The sequence below is a fragment of the Schistocerca gregaria genome, chromosome X (genome assembly GCF_023897955.1).
Source record: "Schistocerca gregaria isolate iqSchGreg1 chromosome X, iqSchGreg1.2, whole genome shotgun sequence".
In the NCBI taxonomy this organism is placed as follows: Eukaryota; Metazoa; Arthropoda; class Insecta; order Orthoptera; family Acrididae; genus Schistocerca; species Schistocerca gregaria.
This window is the reverse complement of record NC_064931.1, coordinates 515350092-515375053: the sequence shown is the minus strand read 5'-3', so window position 1 is coordinate 515375053 and position 24962 is coordinate 515350092. Positions and strand designations below refer to the sequence as shown.

Here is a 24962-nt window from a genome sequence, read left to right as displayed (position 1 = left end):
CAATGTGACTGTGTTGAAAAATAAATATGTAGACATAAAGAATAAAACTGTAGAATGTTAATAAAGTTTGTTTTATTTAAAAATCTTTAAATTTTTCACATAAAAAAATTCAGAGGCATTACTTTTCAGCACACCCTTATACAACTGCTCAGATACAACAAAAGTCATGATTTCAAAGACTATGGTAGTGTGGTAGGTAGGTTAACTAGCAGCATGTGAACACCACAACAAAAATTACTTTTATTCTTACAGAGGGAGAAAACTATTAATTAAAACATCACACAACCTGAAAACAAAAGCTGTTGGATTGTTTCCTATGCTACACACAATGTATTAAAAAACTTTTATTTGGAAGTATTGGAAAGAAAGGAAGTTCTAATAGAAAATTCTGGAAAGCTGTGTATGGTGGTGATTGTATTGACATTATTAATGTGTGACATTGGGTTGTTCATTCACACTGTCATCAATCTTCCTCCACACAATCTGAACTTGGCCCCATCTGATTTTCATCTGTTTCTAAAAACATTAAAATTTAGTTACCAATGTCTTTACCTGGATATAACACCCACACATTCTAAAGTTAAAGTCAAGTGCTGCATCCAACAAATGTTATCGCTGCTGCACTAGTTTAAAATTGTGTTATGTCTTGTTAGTTTAGTTCAAATTGTTGCATGTTCTAAAGATTATATTCATGTGGAAAGTGTCAGTAGCTTTACATATGAGACAGTTACAAAAATCTCTTTCTTTTCAATTTCAATTTGCAATAACATTTGATAACTGCAACATTATCACTTAAATACTACCTACTCAAAAATTCAACTACAAACTAAGAGGAGGTGTCAAGTAGAAATGATTTCAGTTTGTTTTTAAATCTTTCATTATCTGCTAAAACCTTTCATTCATCAGGGCAATGATCATATATTTTTATGGCTGCATTTCTTGCTCCTTTCTGTGCACGAGTATGGCTATTTTTGTTCCTAGTGTTACATGTATGATTTACATTATTATTTTTAAGTTGTGTCTCATTCTTGTCAACACATTTCATCAAAGAGGTAATGTAATGTAGAACTGATGTTAGTATATCTAATCTTTTAAACAGATGGCTACATGAAATTCAAGGATGGACACTAGATATTATCCTTACAGCAGTTTACTGTGTAATGAACACTTTTTGTGTTGTATGTAACTGCCTCAGAAAATTATTCCATATGACAGCAATGAATTGAAATATGTGAAGTAGGCTAATTTTCTAATGCTTTCATCATCAAAATCACCAATTACATGTGGAGAAACTGTAGGTGAACTCAACCGCTTGAGAAAAACCTGCTACACATGATTTTCAATTCAAGCTGTTATCAATATGCACATCCGAGAATTCTGAATGATTGGTTTCATGTATTTCCTTTCACTTGTGCTGTACTGTTAATGATGATGATATATCTTGTTTTGTGGAGAACTGAATGTACTGCTCATTAAATACATTAAAGTTTAATAAACAATGCCAGTGGGTATAACACCCACATAGTCTAAAGCAGAAGTCAAATGCTGAAACTAATAACAATCATGTCCTCAATGCCAAGAAATCTTTGTTTAATGCGAGGTAATGGTATCAATGATTTGAAGATGGCTGCTTGACCAAAACTGTTTGTCCATAAATAAGTACACATTACAGCAGTTTTTGATGCTATCCTGTGAATGAACTGCATTTTTTCCAAGTTAAGTGACAGACTGTTTACCAAAAACCAATCAATAAAAATTTTATATATTTCAGTTTTTGTTTTAGCCAGTTTGTGCTTCATTATGATGCAAATACACTATGTGACCAAAAGTATCTGGACACCTCCAAAAACATGTGTTTCTCATATTAGGTTCATTGTGCTGCCAACTAATGCCAGTTACTCCATATCAGGAACCTCAGTAGTCATTAGACTTTATGAGTGAGCAGAACGGGGCACTCTGTGGAACTCACAGACTTTGAACGTAGTCAGGTGATTGGGTGTCACTTGTGTCATACGTCTGTAAGCAAAATTTCCAGACTCCTAAACATCCCTAGGTCCACTGTTTCCAATGTGATAGAGAAGTGGAAACATAAGGGGATATGTACAGCACAAAAGCATACAGGCCGACCTTGTCTGTTGACTGACAGAAACTGCCAACAGTTGAAGAGGATCATAATCTGTAATAGGCAGACCTCTATCCAGACCATAACACAGGAATTCCAAACTGCATTAGGATCCACTGTAAGTATGATGACAGTTAGGTGGGAGGTGAGAAAACATGGGTTTCATGGTCAAGTGGCTGCTCATAAGCCACCCATCATGTCGGTAAATTCCAAATGACGCCTCACTTGGAGTAAGGAGTGTAAACATTGGACAATTGAACAGTGGAAAAACGTTTTGTGGAGTGACAAATCATGGTACACAATGTGACGATTCAATGGCAGGGTGTGGGTATGGCGAATCCCTGATGAACGTCATCAGCCAGCGCGTGTAGTGACAACAGTAAAATTTGAAGGGAGTGGTGTTATGGTGTGGTCATGTTTTTCATGGAGAGGGTTTGCACCCCTTGTTGTTTTGCATAGCACTGTCACAGCACAGGCCTACATTGATGTTTTAAGTACCTTCTTTCAGCCCACTATTGAAGAGCAATTCGGGGATGGCAATTGCATCTTTCAACACAATTGAGCACCTGTTCATAGTGCATGGCCTGTGGTGGAGTGGTTACACGACAATAACATCCCTGTAATGTACTGTCCTGCATAGAGTCCTGACCTGAAACCTATAGAATTAGCTTTGGGATGTTTTGGAACACCAACTTCATTCTAGGCCTCACCAACTGACATTGCTACCTCTCCTCAGAGCATTGCTCTGCGATTAATGGGCTGCCATTCTCCAAGAAATCTTCCAGCACCTGACTGAATGTATGCCTGTGGGAGTGGAAGCTGTCATCAAGGCTAAGAGTGGGCCAACACCATATTGAATTCCAGCATTACTGATGGAGGATGCCATGAACCTGTAAGTCATTTTCAGCCAGGTGTCCAGATACTTTTGGTCACATAGCATAGCATTATTTCTCCCTAGTCAGTGTAAGGTCTATTGTATCCTGCCTGACAAAACCAGTGAAGCATCCAGAAGGTGAGGAGGAAACAATGTGAAACTTCACAGCTTGAGAGGGTATGTGATGTGATTGCAGAATTCAGTCAAATTTGCAAAGAACTTGGTTGTATGAACCCACTTATCAGTATGACATTGCACCCCATCTGGCCTGGATGCATGCACTGATTCAGTTGGAAAGACGGTCATAAAACCATTGTGAACTCTCCTGAGACAAGCTGGCCCACAACTGTTGTAACTGGTCCTCAGTATCCTGAATATTGGCACTTGGATGAAGTGGTCCTAGACAAGTTCTATCAGAGATATATCAGGCGATCTTGCGTTATCCTGTCAAAAATCAGGCAACAAGATACTGTTGCATGAGAGGTAGCACATGAGAATGCAGGATGTCTGAGGTGTACCACTGTGCTGACAGAGTTCCTTCAATATCCTATGGCTCCCCACAGTGCGGCTCTCCAAAACACTGGAAGAATGAGAGCTCTCCCCAGGTCACCATCATACTTGCTGTCAATGGTCATCGGAGTAATGCAGAACAGCAATTTATTGCCAAACACAATGAGGTGCCATTCATTAGTGGTCCATACTTGCTAGTCATGGCGCCACTCCAAACACAGCTGTTTACGTTCTGACATTAACAGCAGCCAACATATAGGAAGTAATTACCTAGACTGGTTGCTGTTAGTCTACAACCAATGGTGGGGGATGACACAGATGTTACAGGGAATCCATTACTTGTCCTCTGAAGGTACATGCAGCTGTGAAGGGGTTATGATATGCTTGGTGCACAATACGGAGATCCTTACTTTGTGGTGGTCAGTCATGATCGACCAGAACCTTGACGGCAAGTATGCCTGCCATCGCATTTCCATGCAGTCCAACAATGGGCCATAGTCATATTCAAATGCCCTATAAATCTGGATGTTGCACAATTCAACCTGCTGGCAAAACAGAGATCCACAATGGGGCCATTCTCACACTCCATCAGGTGCTAATAATGCTGTCTCACGCAAGTACACGGCATTCCAGGCTGTTGACAGTGATCACTCAACATCTGCTGCTGCTATGCACCTTAAATATCCTATCAAGCAGGGTAATTACACTAAACACAAACAACACTAATGCGATCTGGTGGCTGTTCTACGTGTCACAGAGAATTGCACCTCTATAAACATTTACATACTTGCCAATGGTGTGTATGTTTATGAAGTTACATAGACATCCAATCATGTGATCTGGGTGCTTTGTTTCCTTTGTCAGTCAATACATATAGCAAGAACAGCAGTAGCTCCAGAATCAAACCCTGTGGAACACCAGTAGTAATTTGTCCCCACTCAAAAGAGGATTCATCACGAGACCTGCATGAACTATCTAACATAGATATTGCTTCCTATTAGTTAAATGTAAAGTGAACCAATTACTCAATAAAATAGAAATTTCTCAAAAATAATGTTATTTAGACAGTCAAATGCCTTAGACAAGTCACAAAAATCCCTGGATGGGAAATCTAGTCATTCAGGTGTTTCAATATATGATCAGTGAAACAGTAGATAGCAAGTTCTGTGGAGAGACCCTACTGGAAACCAAATAGTGAATGACTCAGAATCTTATAGTTGAAGATATGCTCAACTATTCTTAAATGTATCTGAGAAGGAAGTTGATAATGAAACAGATTGATATTTATTAACATCTGTCCCACTACCTTTTTTTTAAAGAGGGCTCCACCAATGTCATACTTTTGCCTTTCAGGAAAGATATCTTGTGTAAGTTAACAGTAAATATATGGCTGAGAACTGTACCTATATTAGATGAACATGTTTTTAAAATTTTGCTTTAATTGTTGTCAAGCATATAAGAATTTCTTTTTTTAAGAGTTAAGTATTTTCCAGATTTCCCTTGAAGATGTTGAGTATTTCTGAATTAACTGCATGCTTGTGTTACTGATTATTGCATATAGAGCAATACCTTTTCTTTTGAGATGACTGTACCAAGTTTGTCAATTATGCTTAGAAAGTGTTTGTTAATATACCTTGTTATATGTTTAGTGACAAGGACTATTTGGTCATTATCTGTAATTATTAAGATCATCTCATTTCCAAACAGACTCCCTTCTAACTGTGTTATGTATTGTTTTAACTTTATTGTGAGAGTTATTAAGTTAAAGCTGATGAGCCTGGTATACTATTAAAAAGTAACAAAAGAATCATTTTATGTATAAATGAACATTGGTTAAAGATATAAAAGATATAAAACTGTATGTACCATTAGGTTTCAAATTATCTACATACTACTGCAGACCCAGTGAATCTTATGGGGGTTCATCCATATATGTTAGCAATGACCTAGACTTAAAGTTTTCTGTTCTTGAAGTTAGTGACTTATGCATTAAAGGTGTTTTTGAAGCAGCTGCTTTGATTATACCTAGTATACAGCTCATAAATGTTTCTTTATATCACACTCCTGAAAGTAATGTAGAACAATTCATAGAATGTTTAGAAAAACTTGCGATCAGTATACAAAAGTATACTAAATACAAAATATTAATTTTTGGGGATCTAAACATAGACATTAGGAAAATGACAGCCATAAATGTTAATTTAGTAAACATGTTAAGATCCTATAATTTCTTTTGTGCTAATGAAAGTCATACAAGGCATGTCTCCTGTCTTGACAATCTAATAACAAATGTATACAAATGTGATTTTGAGCTAGGCTTATTTAATGTCGATTACCTGTTGGACCATAGAGGTATATGGGTGAAACTAATTACAGAAAAAAAAAGAAGACCAGGAACAAACTCATTTTGTGAGACTATTTACAGACAGAAATATCAGCAAGTATACAGAAGAACTTAAGTCTATAGATTGGAATCCTGTTATACATTTCTCCAGAAATGTGGATGAAGCCAGCACATTCCTCAAAATCATTTCTGAAATCTTCCATACATGCTGCCCACTAGTTAAAAAACAAAACAAAAGTCAGGAAGCATAGCCACTCAACTTTACAGAACTGGTTTTTACCTCAATTACAAAAACTGAGACTATTGGTAATTACTTGTCAGGATAAGGTCAAAAAGGGAGCATTAGATAAAGAAACTTACAAAAACCTGACAAGAAAATGCAGATCTGAAATTAAAATAGCCAGGTGTAAGGCAAATGGTGATTTCATTAAAAAATCACACAATAAATGTAAGGCTGCATGGAAAGTAATAAAAGCAGAGCTAGGTATGGATATAAACTATAAAGACAACACAAATGCTGCTGACATTACTGTTGATTTCAATCACTTTTTTCTCAACTCTGCCAATCTTAGCCTCTCAACTCAGGGCAACCAGAATTCCAATTCTACAGATACAACTATTTCTCACCCCACATCTGGTGGAAATTTTCAACAAAACATTACAAACATAGTGTCAGCTTGTAAATGGAGAGAAGTACAAGTAATTGATATAATTAAAGCAACCTCTAAATTATCGTACTGCAAATCTGAGGATGTTTATGGCCTGTAAAACTTTGTGATTAAAAAATTGTAAATCTCATATCATATCCTCTTTGAATACAGATAAACTGGATGCTCTCTGGTGGACACTTCCAGAATGTCTCAAAAAGACAGTGGTAACACCATTTAACAAAAAAGGTGACAAATCCTGTATCAATAATTATAGACCAATTTCACGTGTGCCTATTCTCTCAAAAATAATAGAATATTGTATACTGTAGCAAATATGCATACACCTATCATAGAACAATATCCTAAATGATTCTCAGTATGGATTTAGGTCAAACTTATCAACAATCAAAGCAGTTAAAAACCTTATCTCTTTTGAACTAAGCTCATTAGAATCAGAATTATCTGCAAAGCCATTTTAATTGACTTGAATAAGGTTTTTGACTCAGTTAACCACAAATTATTATTAGATAAACTGCATTGATATGGAATCAAACACTTGGAACTCCCACTAATTGAATCATACCTCAGCAATAGAAAACAAATTGTAATCATAATGGCCGAAAGTCACAGACTGTAAGTATAAAACACGCTGTTCCTCAGGACTCAGTGCTTGGCCCTCTACTATTTATATTATTTGTAAATGACTTTCTGAGGAACCTACACTGTAAATCTATCCTCTATGCTGATGACACAATGTTAGCTAATTCTGGAAAGGATATAAACAAATTGAAAGAGGAAAGTGAACAATGTCTCAAATTATGCAATACCAGTTTTAAAGCTAATGAGGTAACTATGAACCATGAAAAGACTGTGAAGATAATCTTCAGTCTATCAAACAGTTACACTGAGTTATCATCTGTTAAACTACAAGCAATACATGTTGACTCAAAATAAACTTGGGACACACATACAGATTATGTATGTTGAAAGTTAACACAAGTTACCTACCTACTAGCCAAACCACACCTGTGTTACACAAGATTTATAACTTCATTCATATTACACCTTCTTTCACTACCATCTACATGGTGGCATTCTTTTATGAGGTAACTCCCCAGGAACCAAAATAATTTTCACTTGGCAGAAAAAAGCAATTAGATGTCTTTATGGAATCACTGACAACAAGACCTCATGTAGACTTTATTTTAAAGATTTAAAAATTCTCACAGTCCCATCTCTTCACATATATTGTTGCCTATTAAACGTACAAGAAAACTTAAACCACTACACTATAAGGAAATCTGTTCAACAAAACAATACTCAACAAACAAATATGATTGATACACCCACAACCAGGCTTAAGAAAACCCAATCTAGCTATGAATACATAGGCATAAACTTATTCAACATTTTACCCATACACTCTCACTTGGTTTCACTGGATATTTTCAAAACTAAAACCAAAGTGTGGATGAAGGAAAATACTTTCTATAGTATAGAAGAATTTCAGAATAGATGTAAAGATGACCCAGTTTATTGATAAATTAAGGCTTACTGTTACATATGGATATGGGTGTAGAGGCAGCTATAAGCTAATAGGATACAATCTGCTATATTTTTTACCATGTAACATTTTGTTATGTGAAACATAATGTACAAATAGCTGTAATTCTTCTGATGACATCGATTGCGTATTAATGATGATAAATTGAGGCTCACTGTTATGTACAGATATGAGTGTAGAGACTGTTATAAGCTAATTGGGTATGACACTGCTATATTTTCACCATGTAATATTTTGTTATGCAAAACATAATATACAAATAGCTGTAATTCTTCTGATGACATTGATTGCATGTTAATGTTGAAAGATGGATAAAACAAATTAATTAATCTCTGACTGATGTGAATAGCTGCAAGTAGTGTACTACAAAACGTATTTAGTCATCTCCTGGTGTTCCACAGGAGATTTTAATGTGTGTAGCTCAATGACATTCTGGACCAGTAAAGTCTGAAATTTGTCAAATATCTGATAAACTCAAAAATTCAAGATACTGTTTCTTCTGAATGTAATCTACTATTTATTTCTGCATGTGATACTGATAATAAAAATTATCTTTCTGCCATGACATCCATAGCATTAAAGATGTCCATACTAACTGACATTAAGTTGAAACTCATGCATCTACAAATAATACTCAAGCTGAAATTTATATGTCTATGTTTAGTACACAACCTCAATGAATCCCATACAATTTACTACATTGCTTCAATTTTTCATTGTCACAGCACTATCAAAATCTCACAAAAACATTATTGTCACAATTGACACACACAGTGTACTCTGTTTTTGTCATTACAGCACAGTTTAATTACGTACCCAGCTTATAATGAAGCAAGTTTCCCCATAATGGTAATCTGACTGGACCTGGAATGTCATGAAAAGGTTTTGCTCCTTTATGTGCTGACCGTAAGTACAAATGCACACCAAAACAGTGTTTTGATGATTTTAAATGTCTCTGGAATAATAAGTATTTTTGTCCTACTGTTGCCATCTGAAAAAATGAAACATGAGAATTACACACCAATGGAAAATTCAAGACAGATCATAATAAATCACATACACAACTGCATGTGCACACGCACCCTCCCACACAGCACCTCCTCCCCCCCCCCCCCCCCCCACACACACACACACAAAAATTAAAATTTTATAATTACATCCCAAATTAAACGTCACATATGAATTCAACATCCATGAAGCTGAATATTGTTTCCATGTGTACAAGAAATTATAAATTCAGTATCAGTATACTAACACCCAAGACTCATAGGTAACTCCTTTTCTTTGTGAAATCATCCTTTCCTACTGCTGCACACTCTAACAGAATAATTTTATTTCAGTTCAGTCAAATGAATGAATACTTATACTAGAAAAGTAAGTATGAAGCTATTGTGTATTTAAACATGCCTACATAACATTACATTGTGGCAACAATGTTTACAAGTATCATAGAGTAATTTTTAAACCCTACAAAATTAATTGTTGGATACTGACATGACACAATTCATACAGTTATAATGCAGCCCACTCCAAACGAACTATAGCCTTAGTTTTTAGGAACATGTCAATAAGTCTTACATTATCTAATAATTTTGTGTCATTCGTTGAATTTCAACCAATAATACTGCTCAATGTAGGGCCTCAAAATTCCATCTAAGTCTCTAGGAATAATTCGGCCTTACTACTTTAACAGAACAACTTAGAATTGACATTCAGTATTAATGTTTCTGTTTTGATACCTATTGACAGCATTATGGAGACTCCATGGTTATTATTATTATTATTATTATTATTATTATTATTATTATCTATTATGTGATTAAAGGGACTTAACTACTGGGTCATCAGTCCCTCATTATCATGAGAGAAACACATAACATCGTAAAAAGTGACAAAAATTAGGACTTGGCCACTCTAACTATATAAGCAAGTCAAAGAGTTTAAAGGGGCATGACAGTAGATGTAACATGATAGGTAAAAGAAAACAGAGATAACCCAGGCAGCATCTTGTACAAGAGGGTCTAAAGGCACAACAAGGTGAGGGGGGAAGAAAGTAAACTGTGGTCACAGGGCGAGGTTCCCCCTCCCCTCTCCTCCACAACTGCCCCTAACAATGGAAGTGGAGGAGAATTGAAGTTTAATGTAAAATCCACTCTTCCTCAGGAAATGTAAAATTTGGTAGTGGCTGTCTCATCATCTGAAAGCACCTGAGGTAGTGAGATAGGCAAGCTGAGAGCATGCCGTAGATCAGCCAGCAGGGGGCACTCAACAAGAACATGTGCTATTGTCAGTAGACCCCTACAACCACACTGAGGAGGATCCTCCAAATGCAAAAGGAACTCATAGGTGAGTATTGTGTGGCCATTGCATAGTCAGCACAACACAATGGCACCTTTCCGACAGGCCTGGAAAGATTTATGTCACACCTTAGTGGACCCTTTAATTGCTTTCAACTTTTTTTGGGTCATAGTAGCCCGCCATACCAATTCTCAATGTCAAGTTAGTTTTCTGCAGTCACCTCTTTAGCTAGACAGTCAGCAAGTCATTTCCTGGAATGCCTATGTGGCTCAGTGTCCAGATGAAGGTCATTATCTTTCCAGAGCTGTAGTGGTCTACCAGTAGGTCCTGAATGTTGGCAACCAAAAGATTTTTGGTATAGCACTGGGTTATGTTTATTAAGCTACTCACGGATTGTTACAAATCAGAAAGTCTGTTGTGGCCTGTAACCAATTCTGTAGTGTATACACCACAGGCACTCAGCAGAGTGTGCTTCTCAAGTCCCCTTGCATGAGCAAAAGCGTAACTGACCCTGTTGTCGACTTTTGATCCGTCTGTGTACATGCATACCAAATCAGAATAATACTGGAGGATCAAAAAAAACAAGTGTCGGAGAAGGGTAAGATCAGGATATATCTTGGGGCTGCAAAGGAGGTTCATCCATATCACAGGACAGCATACAGACCACGGGATGTGTCAAGAGGGAGCTCTAGGAACACAGACTAACAGAGGATGTTGGATGTCCTTAAGTAGACGAGTCAGAACCCAGCTGGTATAACCGGTTTTGGGTGAAGCACACAAACAGTCTGAACTGTTGGTCATGGAACGGAGTTGAGTGACATGGATGAGTCAGCATCTGACAGATTGTGACTGCGTATCTTGCCAGAAACTGCTGTTGTCTAAACCGCAGTGGTGGGACACTGGCTTCCACTGGGAGAGTGTCAACAGGGCTCATGCAGGAGTCACCCATTGCTATCCACACACCAGTGTGGTGAACAGGGTCCAGCAAGTTCAGTACAAATGGTGCAGCTGAACCATAGGCAACACATCCATAGTCCAAGTGGGGTAAAATCAGAGTTTTGTAAAATCTCAGAAGAACTGTGCGGTCCGCACCCCACAAGAGGTGACTAAGAAAATGGAGAGCATTCAGCTTCAGCTTCTTAATGCAAGTTGCCTGTAGCCAGTGAATATGAAGCAGCTAAGCTGGCTTGTTGTCATATAAAAATACCTAAGAATTGAAAAGTTTCAATGACTTCAACTATCTAGTCATCAAGATAAATTTGTGGGTGTGGGTGCACAGTCCGGAGTGGACAAAACTGCATAACTCATGATTTTGAAAGAGAAAACTCATAGCTGTGATTCAGGGCCCAATCATGGACTCTCCAGACAGCCCCCTGAAGTTGGTGCACAGTGATGTAGAGGCATGATACAGGCAAAGATCATCCACATACAGTGACGAAGAGACTGTAGGGCCCACTACATTTACAATACCATCAATGATGATAGCTAACAGTGTTATGCTCAGAACCAATCCCTGTGGGACTCCAGTTTCCTGTACATAATGGTTTATGATAGTTGAACCTACTGGACCTGAAACAGTCAGGGAGATAGGAAATTCTGGATAAAAATGGGTAAACTGCCCCAGAAACCACATTCATGTATGTAGATACAATGTGATGTCACCAGGTAGTATTGTATGCCCTCTGTAGGTTAAGAAACATAGCAACCAGATGTTGGCAATGTGTGATGCATTGCACACTGCAAATTCAAATGAACCAGGTGGTCCTGTCGTGGACTGGAAAGCCCAAAAGCCACTTTTGAATCATGATATATGCCCTCCCTTCAAGGCATCAACAAAGATTATGGTTGACCATTCGTTCAAATAGGTTACACAGCTCCTTTGTCAAAGACATTGGCTGGTAGTTAGTTAAAATATGTCAGTCCTTTCACAATTTCAGGACAGGAATAATAATACCTTCCTGCCATTCAAAGGGAAATACTCCCTCCCACCAAATGCAATTAAAAAGCTTGAGGATATGTTTCATTTTGTCAGAACAAAGATGTTTGAGCATTTAGTTGTGGATTTTGTCAGGTACAGGGGCCGTATCTTGATACTTTGCCAAAGCACTGGGAAGCTCCCATTTACCAAAAGTGGCATTATATGATAGAGAGCCATGTACATGGTAAGACAGTAGGTAGTGCTCAATAAGGTGTTTCCGTGTCATTAAATAAGGTTGGTAATTACTGCAAGCAGACACTTCAGTGAAGTGTGCTGCAAAACAATCAGTAAGTGCTGTGGGGGTGGTGGATGGCCACAAATGTGGTGGAGTTTAGTCCATACTTGTGACAATGGGCTGTGTGATCACACATTGCTCCCAACACTCTTGCTTCCTTTTCTTTATTAAAAACTGCACTTCCGCCCAGAGTCTCTTGAATGCTATTAAATTATCCATAGAGGGATAGTGCTTGTGCTGTTGAAATGGACTGAGGCATTCCCTGATAGCTGTGGCTATATCTTGAGAACAATGTGTTACCGGTGCTTGTAGAGATGAACTGGAAGAGTAGGGTATCATTACTGATGTAGCATGAGTAATAGTATCAATAGTATCCTGTACCATTTTGTTGAGATCCATCACATGACTGGCTTGCAAAAGTAGCTGTAGAGGAGAAAGCCTGCCAATCAGTTTTTGGGAATGACCAACTTGGAGCACGTTCCAAATATCTGTGAATGGAGAGGAAGGAAAGATAGGAAAATGGTCACTGTCACAAAGCTAACCATGCAAACACCACTGAATGAGGAGTAATATACTTGGGCTGCAAACTGCAAGATCAATAGCGGAAAATATTCTGTGGGCCACACTGACAGGGATTCCAGCTACAGTGCTGAGTAGGCAGACATCTAATTCTGAAAGGTGGTGTTGGGAGGTAGCTGGTCCACTAAGTCTAAAAGCAGAAAGGTCCATCTGGGGGCAGATGAACATTACATAGTGTCATCCAAACTAACAGGTAGACATTAATGGCCACGGCCTCTAGCGTAGTGGTAAGGGGCACCTGCTTGCTGAAAATATCAGAGCATATGAGGGTACAGACCCCATAGGGCACTCTCTCAACATTAATGTGATTGGAACAGTAGAGTTTGTGGTTTTTCAGAGCAGGGAGGTGTGTTACTGTAAACTGTGTTTCCTGAAGCACTATGCCAATTACAGAGTAAATAGCCATTAAATGATGGAGTTCAGTCAGGTTTGATAAAGTGGTGAAAGGAAAACATGGGTGCGATTACTTCACTGTCAGATCATGGTCCACCTGATTGCATTATCCATCATCCTTATGCACAGGCTCAACTGCCGCAGGGTGCAGAACATGCGAAGACTGAGAAAGTACTTTATTTTTCTGCTTATCCTTCTGTCACTTTCATTTCTGTGAAGATTTCCCCATTTTATATTCCAGGAGCAAAGAGGACCGTACTTTTCATTAGCCCACAGCCTATGACTGCTGGTCTTTGTCTTGAGACACGTTGCCAGGTGTCTTCATCCCTGATGCCAGAGGATGACTAGGCATCTCTGGGTACATTGGTGGTATGGAAAACACCAGTGCTGCAGGTGTAGGGGATGATGTAGCTGAAATTACCTACCCCAACTACAAGGCAGGCCCCAGAATATGAACAGGGCCTGGAGGTGTCATGTGAAGCACTATCATCATGTGAGGTGTGGACTGTGACATGACAATTACAAAATTGTAGACCATATTGGCCAGATGAAGTCTTTCAAACTTTCTCCTTGCACCTCAGTAAGACAGGTGGTCAAGCATTTTATAGTCTTGAATTTCTTCTACCTCTTGAACAATGAGCACTGTGGTGAACGAGGAGGGTGCAGTTCTGGACAATTGACATATTGAGGGCTTCCCTCGTGGGGTGACCATCCACATGCCCTACAGATAGCCTCATTGGAACAGCGGGAGGACATGTGCCAAACCTTTGGCACTTACAACATCTCATTGGAAGAGGAAAGTAAGGCCTGACATCACATCTATAAGCCATAATCTTTACCATCTTGCTACAGCAAACTGCTATGTCAGGGAATGACATTGTCAAACCAAAAATCATAAGGAGATGAGCCAAAGAAAACCACTGTACAAGGGAGGCCTCTGACAATAAAAAAAACTGTGACAGTATTGCGAGAGTCACAACTACTGCAGTAGATAGACAATACACAACATAAAGAAACATGGAGGGCATCAAACAACCAAAAGTGCATAAGAAGATTCAACAAAGGGGATAAGAATTCTATCCCAAAGTAGCATGGGTGCCGGCTAAGAGAGAAAAAAAATTAGTGCATGATTTCGAATGTAGATTGTGGCAGACCATAACCAAGAACAGGAAATTGCTGTGTACCGTAGCTCACCAGACAGCAATTGAAGGGAGCCAACAATGGGGGGCCCAGACATGCGTATGTCTGAGAAGTGAGGAACAAAACAGCTGCTCCAGTGCCCACAGTAAGAGGGTCCAGAGGGAAGTGCCACATGATGCCCTTGTTGTTGCCAACAGAGTTGTCCATTGCATCAAGGTTTCCTGGTTGGGACTCCAGTGGCTTTTTCTTCACCCGGCAGCCTTGTTGCATGCACCAATGTGTTCCATGAAGAGCAACAGTGCTGACCATCCCCCCCCCCCCCCCCCCCCGCCACCTCATCATGGCTTCAAATGATAAAAGCAGAAAACAGCAGTCAAGGATAGATCCACACAATGAAGGGTGCACTGACAAACCTCTCCATAAGGTGGAAGGGGAAGGAACGCATCACTGCACATGGAATTGGCAGTGTGTGGCATGAGGAAAAAGTCAATGTGAGTTGCAAGTGGAAGGGTTCACGTGCAGTGAGAAGAAGACAACAAACTTCATGTGAAAGAAAGGCAAAGCAAAGCTGGTCCTGAATATGAGTCTAAGCAACACAGCACAAAGAGAGGAAGGCTGGATCCCGAAAAGCAGTTGAACTGACATAAAAAGAAGAGAGGGAGGCCGAGTCTGGAAAAGTAGGCCAACTAACAGAACAATAAAGTGAAGAAGTCATTCTGAAAAAGGAAGGCAATGAAGAGAAGAACTAGAACAAATGAGGAAGAAGCCATGACAAAAACAAAGCACAACCAGTAGCCCAGAACCATTACCCAAAATGTAATGAAAAGTTTGTGGAGCCCATCCCACAGTGCAACAAAGTGGAAGTGGAGCTACATATCAGAGCCTGCCAATCTGCAGCAGAGTTGTCAGATGGCAGAACACTGTGCTGGCACCCAAAAAAATGATGGAGCCTGTACTGTCAATGTAGCCATGAAGTGGACAAAGGCAGCTAGCAGTAATCACTGTTGCTGTAGAAGTGATAGAACTACTGCATCCATGGTAGAGTACAAGAAAAAACAGTCACTGAAGTTATGCACAAGAATGTACTGAAGTTGAGCACACAAAGTTTGGATCATTGCCACTAGTGTTGTGGCTTGTAACATAATAGAAGACACGGTCATGAAAAAACCAACAACTATTTAATTATGTTATGGTATGAAATCACAAATTAAGTAGAATAATACAGATTAGTGACAAGTACAATACTAGTGATGAGTTTAGACTGCTAGCTGGAGCTGGTGCACAGAAATATAAAGAGCATTTGCTCACTGGTGGTCACTAGCTCTCAGCTGCAGGTGACTGACATGCTAGACTACTATTGGTGACCTCTGTTGAGGGCCTGGAGCAGACAAATAGCACATTACTTAAACTACATGATACACACTGCAGTAGTGGTGGCAAAGGTGTAGTAACACATAAGTTACTACATACATTACTACCTAATTAATTATGAATCTGGTTAACAGAATCTTCCATCGGTTCTTAGTAGAACAACATTTTTCAATGAAAAATTACGCCAAAATAGTCTCCATAAAGTCAAGAGGAACATCTGCTACTGCAAATAAAGCCACTGATGTCGCAAGATACACATAAATAGAGGAGGAAATGAAGAAGTGGTATCGTGTTCATGACAACATGTGTACACATCTAAAAGTGACACATATGGCAATCACATTGAAGTTACACCCCTGTGAGCTTGACGTATTTGATCAAGAAGTTTGTCAAAGGGTAAGTGGTCTTATTCATGGTATATTTTTGCAGCAGAACAGGAAATTATCTATGATTAGGAAAGTGAGTGCACATCTAACCTCAAATTATAAACAGAAGTTTTCCCAATGTGTAATTAACCTATCAAACTTGGTTCTATCTCCAAATGAACAAAAAGTGCTTGAGAAAGTTTTTAAATATGCTGCTGCACACCCTCCATTAAAAAACAACTGGATGTTATGAAAGTAGATATTGAATATGCTCTGGCAAAAGACACCAATGCAAATATTTAGTTGCCAATGCACTAAATGAAACCAGATTCATAACATCCCACAGTCTACTGACTTTCACATCCTCAAGTCCTTAAAACAGAAATTACAACACCAACACATCATAGCCACAAAATCTGATAAAGGCAACAGTATTGTACATTTGAACAAATGTGATTATGTGGATAAAGTTAATGATTTACGGAATACTACAGGCTTCAAAGTCCTTCCTGAAGACCCTACTAAATTATTCAAAGATGATGTTCAATATGTAATCAATTCATGCAAAAGCATATTCTCTGAGTTTGAAGAAAAGCTGTTAACTAATTTGAACCCAGTGCGTCCTAGAATGTATAGGCTTCCTAAACTGCATAAACAAGATGTTCCTTTTCTTCCAGTTGTATCACCATTCACTGCTTCATCTTACAAACTAGCTAGTAAACTGAATGTCCTATTTAAGAGTAAAATTAAATTCAAATCAAAGCATGGTATTTCAAACTCTGTGGACCTAGTAAATAAGTTAAAAGGTATATATGTCTCAGACAGTGATGACTTAGTATCCTTTGATGTCTGCCGTTTATTTTCCAACATACCAGTGGTGTAATGCATTGATATTCTTACAGAGCCAATGCACAAGTCTAATGTCAATCCTGCGGAATTGAATGACTTGATACTGGCCACTCAGACAGGCTTGGTACAGAACTACTTCCAGTTCCAAGGGAGTCTTTATAAACAATTAGATGGCTTAGCTATGGGTGCCATCTTAGTCCACTGTTGGCTGAAGTATTTCTGGACCATTTTGAATAAAATTTTCTAAAAACAGAACCTTTGAGTACAAATATCAAATACTGGTTTAGACATGTAGATGATGTCCTGTGTATGTCGGTTGGTACTACAAGACAACTCAACACATTTTTGAAAAACATAAACAGTCAACATAAAAATATTCAATTCACAATGGAGATTCGAAACAAATCCATAAACTTCTGAGATCTCACCACTGACATCAGTACACACACACATTATTTCAAAATTTATAGAAAATCTACAACTACAGACACAGTAATATCTTCTTGCTCACAACACCCCATAGCTCCCAAATATGCAGCTTTCCACTCAATAGTACACCATCTCAAATCTATCCCCATGTCCATAGATGATTTTAGAGCAGAGGTAGATACAATAAAATTTATTGCCACAGCCAATGGTAGTTCTTATTGACCACATCTTGCACAGGAAAAAAAAAACAGAAAATTATACTCATCCTCTATGCCCCACCTGCTTCCCCATCCACTGTCTGCGAGAAATGGTGTACACTACCATATATAAGTGAGGTATCAAAGATTGTAGCCAAAGCACTGAAAGCTGATTGGTTGATTATTTAAAAGAGGGGGGGGGGCGGGGGTCATTGGTCCCTCATTCTCAGTAAACACCAGGGGAAGAAGAAAAGAAAGGAGATATACAGCACAATAACAGGTGAAAGGAAGAGCCATAAGTATGACAGAAAGACAGCCAACATTACCATGGGCAAAACAGGAAAAGAAAACCATATGGAGAAGCAAGAAACAGGTAGAGAGCAGATGACCGTGGCTGGCCAACCACGAGAATAAAAAGGAAAAGCCAGTCACTCTGCAACACATTAAAACATCCAGCCTAAAAGCATTACAGTGGAGAACACAAAGGGACAAAGGACATGCACTAAAACTTATACAGAATGATAAAACCCATCGTCACATATAAAATGTAGAACTAAATTAGCCGATGAGGCGTTGTCAGCTAAAATTAATGGCAACAAATCCTGTAACTGAAGAGTCTGTCGGAGGGCAGCCAAAGAAGGGCAGCTCACCAATATGTCAGGCACTGTCAGCCGGGTGCCGCACCAACACTGAGGTGGGTCATCACAGTGCAGGAGGTAGCCATGCATCACCCAAGTGTGGCCAATGCAGAGCCAACAGAGAACCACAGACTCCCTGCGATAGACCCATTTAGAGGTCTTCCACACATACATAGTCTCCTTAATGGCAAGCAGTTTGTTGTGCATACTGGAGTTATTCAACTCTGTCTCCCAAAGCCAAAAAATCTTGCAGTGTACTACTGAACACAGGTCAGTTGCAGAGAAGCCGATCTCCATAACCGGTTTCCATGTAGCCTGTTAGCCAAAGTGTCAGCAGGTTTGCTGCCTGGGATTCCGATGTAACCTAGGGTCCAACAAACACCACTGAATGACTGGACTGTTCCAGAGCATAGATGGACTCCTGGATGGTCGCTATCAAACGATGACGAGGGTAGCATAGGTCAACAGCTTGTAGGCTGCTCAAGGAGTCAATACATAGAAGAAACGACTCTCCGGGACATAGACTGATGTGCTCAACAGCACGAGATACAGCCACCAGCTCGGCAGTGAAAACACTACAGGTATCGGGGGAGGAATGCTGCTCAGTATGTCCTCCATGGACATAACCAAAGCTGACATGATTATCAGCCATCAAGCCGTCGGTGTAAACCACTTCATGGCCTCGGCACATGTCAGGAATTGAGAGGAAGTGGCAGTGGAGAGCCGCGGCATTGAATAAGTCCTTAGGGCCATGTGAAAGGTCCAGGCAAGCCTGCATACAGACAAGGTGAGACGGATGGCCCTACAGCTGCTGCTAGACCATTAATGTCCACTAAAAAGAGAGATACACTCAATACAGAGCCATGTGGGACCCCAATCTCCTGGATATGGGGGGAACTAGGGCAGGAACCAACTTGGACATGGAAACTACGAAGTAACAGGAAATTTTGGATAAAAATCGGGAGCAGGCACCGGAGACCCCATTCATATAATGTGGCAAGGATATGATGTCACCAGGTCGTGTCATACGCTTTTCTTAAATCAAAAATGACCATTTGTTGGCATCTGGAGAAGGCCGTTCGGATGGCAGACTCGAGTGGCACAATTATCAGTGGTAGAGAGACCCTGGCGGAAGCCGCCCTGACATGGAGCCAGTAGGCCACGTGACTCCAGAACCCAACCCAACTGCCAAGACAACATACATTCCAGCAACATACAAAGAACTTTGGTGAGGCTGATGGGGCGATAGGTATCCACATCAAAAGGGTTTACACCGCCTTTGAGCACTGGAATGATTGTGCTATCCGCCATTGCGATGGAAAGACGCCATCGCACCAGATCTGGTTGAAGATGAGAAGGAGATGTCCCTAGTAGTCAGGTTAGAGATGTTTAGTCACCTGACTGTGGATCCGTTCTGGCTCAGGAACTGTGTCGGGGCAATGTGCAAGGGCACTGAGAAGCTCCCACTATGTAAATCGGGCGTTATAACATTCACTGTGGCGTGTAGTGAACGAGAGTACTTTCCCTTCCAGCCACCGTTTGAGAGTACGAAAGCCTGGGGGTTAACTCTCCGACGCAGAGGCTCGAGAATAGTGCTCAGCAAAGTGCTCGGCAATCGCGTTTGCGTAGGTAGATAACACGCCATTTATTTTAACACCAGGAACACCTGTTTGGGTCTGGTACCCAGAATTAGGAAGGTGATATATAGCACCCAATGGTCGAGATGTATCTCTCCCAACACTCCTGCTTCCATTGTCCATTAAGTTGGCGAACGTGGGCACAGAGCTGTTAAAAGGCTATGACGTGCTCATGGGAAGGGTGCCGCTTATGTCGCTGTAGAGCTACCCGACATTCCTTAATTACTTCAGAGACTTCCAGGAACACCAAGGAATTGTCTTTTGTGGCAGGCACCCTAAAGAGTGAGGGATCGCGTTTACTGCCGGAGAAACAATTGTTTTAGTCACCTGCTCAACCCTCATATCGATGTTACCTTGTGGGGGAGATTTAACGGTGACAGCAGAGGTGAAAGCTTCCCAGTCCGCCTTGTTTAAAGCCCATCTGGGCAGGCGTCCGTGGGCCTGAGGCCGGTGCAGTGACAAGAAGATGGGCAAGTCACTACCACATAGGTCATCATGGGCTCTCCAGTGATTAGATGGGATGAAGCCCTACGCTGCAAATTCATAAATCAATGGCGAGTAACTACCATGTGCCACACTAAAATGTGTGGCGGCCCCAGTATTTAAGAGGCAGAGGTCTAACTGGGACAGTAAAGTTACGACATCTCTGCCTCGGCTAGTAAGCACAGCGCCACCCCACAAGGTGTTGCGGGCGTTAAAATGTTTAGGGAGTTGAGGGCAGGGGTCCACATTGCCGGGAACCAAGTTTCCTGGAGGGCAATGCAGAAAGCAAGTGTAAAGCTTAATAGTTGCCGTACCTCAGCCAGGCGGTGGAAAAAACCGCCGCAACTCCACTGGGAGATGACGTCATTGTGAGACTGGGAAGGCATGGAACATTCCTTGAGGCAATTTATGCCTCAGGGTCAACTGCTGCCACCGACTTATTGTAGTAGTCTATGTCCATTGTGTCTGAGGGTCTGGCGAGAACTAGGTCCTCAGTAGATGCCAGAATCTCCATCCCATCGTCAGACGCAGAGCTTTTAGGTAGCAGTGGTGTGGGTGCACCGCAATTCCCTTGGTCCTGGGGATTTTCTTTTTGGATTTCTATTGCTGCTCCTTGGGATTCCCTGGCTGGGAGGAATTCACTGATGCACTCTCTGGGACTGAAGATGGACGTGAAGCCCTATGACCAGCTTATTTTGGTCTCTTCAGCCACTGGTGGGTGTCATCTTTCCCACTAGCAGAAACCTGGGAAGGGAGTGACCCAAGGGACCCCTTCCTAGCGAGAGGAGCCGAAGAAGATTTTTTTAATTATTTATTTAATGTTCAGTGGGACCAAATCAAGGAGAAGTCTCCATGGTCATGGAACGAGTCAATACATGAAATTATAACACGATATTGGAAACAGGTAAAATGAAATATAAAAAAACATATTCAGGTGACAAGTCGTAAGTTTAAATAAAGAAAATCAACAATGTAACACTGGAAATTGCTTAATTTTTTAGCTCTTCCAGGAGCTCCTCGACAGAATAGAAAGAGTGAGCCATGAGGAAACTCTTCAGTTTAGACTTAAACGAGTTTGGGCTACTGCTAAGATTTTTGAGTTCTTGTGGTAGCTTATTGAAAATGGATGCAGCAGAATACTGCACTCCTTTCTGCACAAGAGTCAAGGAAGTGCATTCCACATGCAGATTGGATTTCTGCCTAGTATTAACTGAGTGAAAGCTGCTAACTCTTGGGAATAGGCTAATATTGCTAACAACAAACGACATTTAAGAAAATATATACTGTGATGGCAATCTCAGAATTCCCAGATTATTGAATAGGGGTCGACAAGAGGTTCTCGAACTTACACCAGATATAGCTCGAACAGCCCGTTTTGAGCCCAAAATATCCTTTTTGAATCAGAAGAATTACCCCAAAAAATAATACCATTTGACATAAGCGTATGAAAATATGCGAAGTAGACTACTTTTCGTGTTGAAGTGTCACTTATTTCAGGTACTGTTCCAATGGTAAATAAAGCAGCATTTAGTTTCCGAACAAGATCCTGGACATGGGCTTTCCACAACAGCTTACTATCTATCCGAATGCCTAGGAACTTGAACTGTTCCGTCTCGCTTATAATACGCCCATTATGTCCGATCAAAATATCGGTTCTTGTTGAATTGTGAGTTAGAAACTGTAAAAACAGAGTCTTACTGTGATTTAGCATCAAATTATTTTCCACAAGCCACGAACTTATTTCATGAACTACATTATTTGATACTGTTTCAATATTACACACAAGATGCTTCACTACCAAACTGGTGTCATCAGCAAACAGAAATATTTTTGAACCACCTGTAATACTAGAAGGCATATCATTTATATAAATAAGAAACAGCAGTGGCCCCAGCACTGACCCTTGGGGAACGCCCCACTTAACAGTGCCCCATTGGGACTGAACATCACTACCACTCTCAATATTGCGGAGAATTACCTTCTGCTTTCTGTTCTTAAAGCAAGAGGCGAACCAATTGTAAGCTACTCCCCTTACTCCATAATGGTCCAACTTCTGCACTAATATTTTGGGGTCAACACAGTCAAAAGCCTTCGTTAAATCAAAGAAAACACCTAGCATTCGTAACCTTTTATTTAATCCGTCCAAAACCTCACAGAGAAAAGAGAATATAGCATTTTCAGTTGTTAAACCATTTCTAAAACCAAACTGAACATTTGACAGCAAATTATGTGAATTTAAGTGCTCCAGTAACCTTGTATATACAACCATCTCGATAACTTTAGCAAACACCGATGGAATAGAAATAGGTCTATAATTGTCAATATCATCCCTGTCTCCCTTTTTATAAAGTGGCTTCACTACCGAGTACTTTAATCGGTCAGGAAACCGACCACTCCTAAAGGAAAAGTTACAGATATGGCTAAGTACTGGGCTAACATACATAGAACAATACTTCAGTATTGTGCTAGATACTCCGTCATATCCATGAGAGTTCTTGGTCTTTAGTGATTTAATTATTAACTCAATCTCCCTCTTGTCAGTATCATGGAGGAGCATTTCAGGTAAACGTCTCGGGACACTTTCTTCTAAGAGCGCTATAAGATTCCCTGTTGGGACTAGGTTTCCATTTAGTTCACCTGCTATATGCAGAAAGTGATTATTAAATACTGTACATATATGTGACTTATCAGTAACACGGACATTCCCACTATGCACTGATTCTATATCCTCGACCTGTCTCTGCAGACCAGCCACTTCCTTTACGACTGACCATATGGTTTTAATTTTATCCTGAGACTTGGCTATTCTATCTGCATACCACATACTTTTTGCCTTCCTAATAACAGTTTTAAGCACCTTACAATACTGTTTGTAATAGGCTGCTCCATTTAGATTCTGACTATTTCTAACGTTTTCATATAATTGCCAGTTTGTTCTACAAGATATTATTATCCCTCTAGTCAGCCACCCAGGTTGCCTGTTTGTGCTAGTATCCTGTTTTGTACGTTCTATCGGAAAGCGACTTTCAAAGAGCACGAGAAAAGTCTTGAGAATAGCATTATATTTATCGTCTACTGTATCAGCGCTATAAACATCTTGCCACTCTTGTTCCTTGATAAGGTTTACAAAAGTCTCTACAGCAACTGGATCAGCTTTCCTGAACAGCTGATGACTATATTTAACACGTGTTGCAGCACAAAAATCTTTTAGAGTTAAAATTTGTGAATCATGATCTGAAAGGCCATTCACCTTTTAGCTAACAGAATGCCGTTCCAGTAATGAGGAATGAACAAAAATGTGGTCTATGGTTGTTCTACTGTTCCCTTGCACCCTCGTTGGGAAGAATACGGTTTGCATAAACTTATATGAATTAAGGTGGTCTACCAGCATCCTCTTCCTTGCACAATCACTTATAAAATTAACATTGAAGTCACCACATATAACTAACTTTTTGTATTTCCTACAAAGTGAACCAAGAACCTCCTCTAGCTTTAGAAAAAATGTTGTGAAATCGCAGTCTGGGGATCTATAAATAACAACAGTTCTCCTGCTGAGAAGTGGGGACTGATATCCCTGATGGTTGGAGGGGGGGGGGGGGGTGCTGCTCCAAAAGTAGGTAGCGCGAGAGCAAGAGGGTGGGAAGTGCCGCCCCCCCCCCCCCCCCCCCACCGTCAAGAGGGCAGGTGTAGTCTTCTGGTTCTGAGAGGCGACAGGAATTAGAGGAACTGATGGGGCGACAACTGTTCTCGTAGGGGCGGCGAAAGAGGAAGTCACAGCCACAGGATTGAGGCACTCACAGTTCCTCTTACCCTCAGTGTAGGTCAGTCGGTCCATGGTCTTATATTCCATGATTTTCCTCTCTTTCTGTAAAATCCTGCAGTCTGGTGACCAAGGTGAAAGATGCACTCCGCAGTTGACACAGATAGGAGGCGGGGCACATGGAGTATTGGGATGTGATAGATGTCCACAATCTCTACATGTGATACTGGAAGTACAGCGGGAAGACGTATGACCAGACTTCCAGTACTTAAGGCATCACATCAGTGGAGAGATATATGGCTTAACGTCACAGCAGTAGATTATCACCTTGACCTTCTCGTGCAATATGTCATCCTTGAAGGCCAAGACGATAGCACTGGTGGCAACCTGATTATCCCTTGGAACCTGATGGACGCGCTGGACGAGATGAACACCTCACCGCTCTAAATTGGCGCGCAACTCGTCGTCAGGCTGCAAAAGAAGGTCCCTGTGGAATATAATACCCTGGACCATATTTAAGCTCTTAAGGGGCGTGATGGTAACAGA

General features: G+C 40.3%; 1 protein-coding gene across 1 annotated transcript in view; it reads right to left on the bottom strand.

Annotated features, from left to right (window-relative positions):
* LOC126299529 (probable cytochrome P450 CYP44) overlaps positions 1–24962 on the bottom strand; it is a 233793-nt gene that overhangs the window by 193653 nt on the left and 15178 nt on the right. The window contains exon 2 of the mRNA XM_049991511.1: positions 8881–9055. Within this exon, the coding sequence (XP_049847468.1) occupies positions 8881–9055 (175 nt within the window). The remainder of the gene's footprint in view (positions 1–8880; positions 9056–24962) is intronic.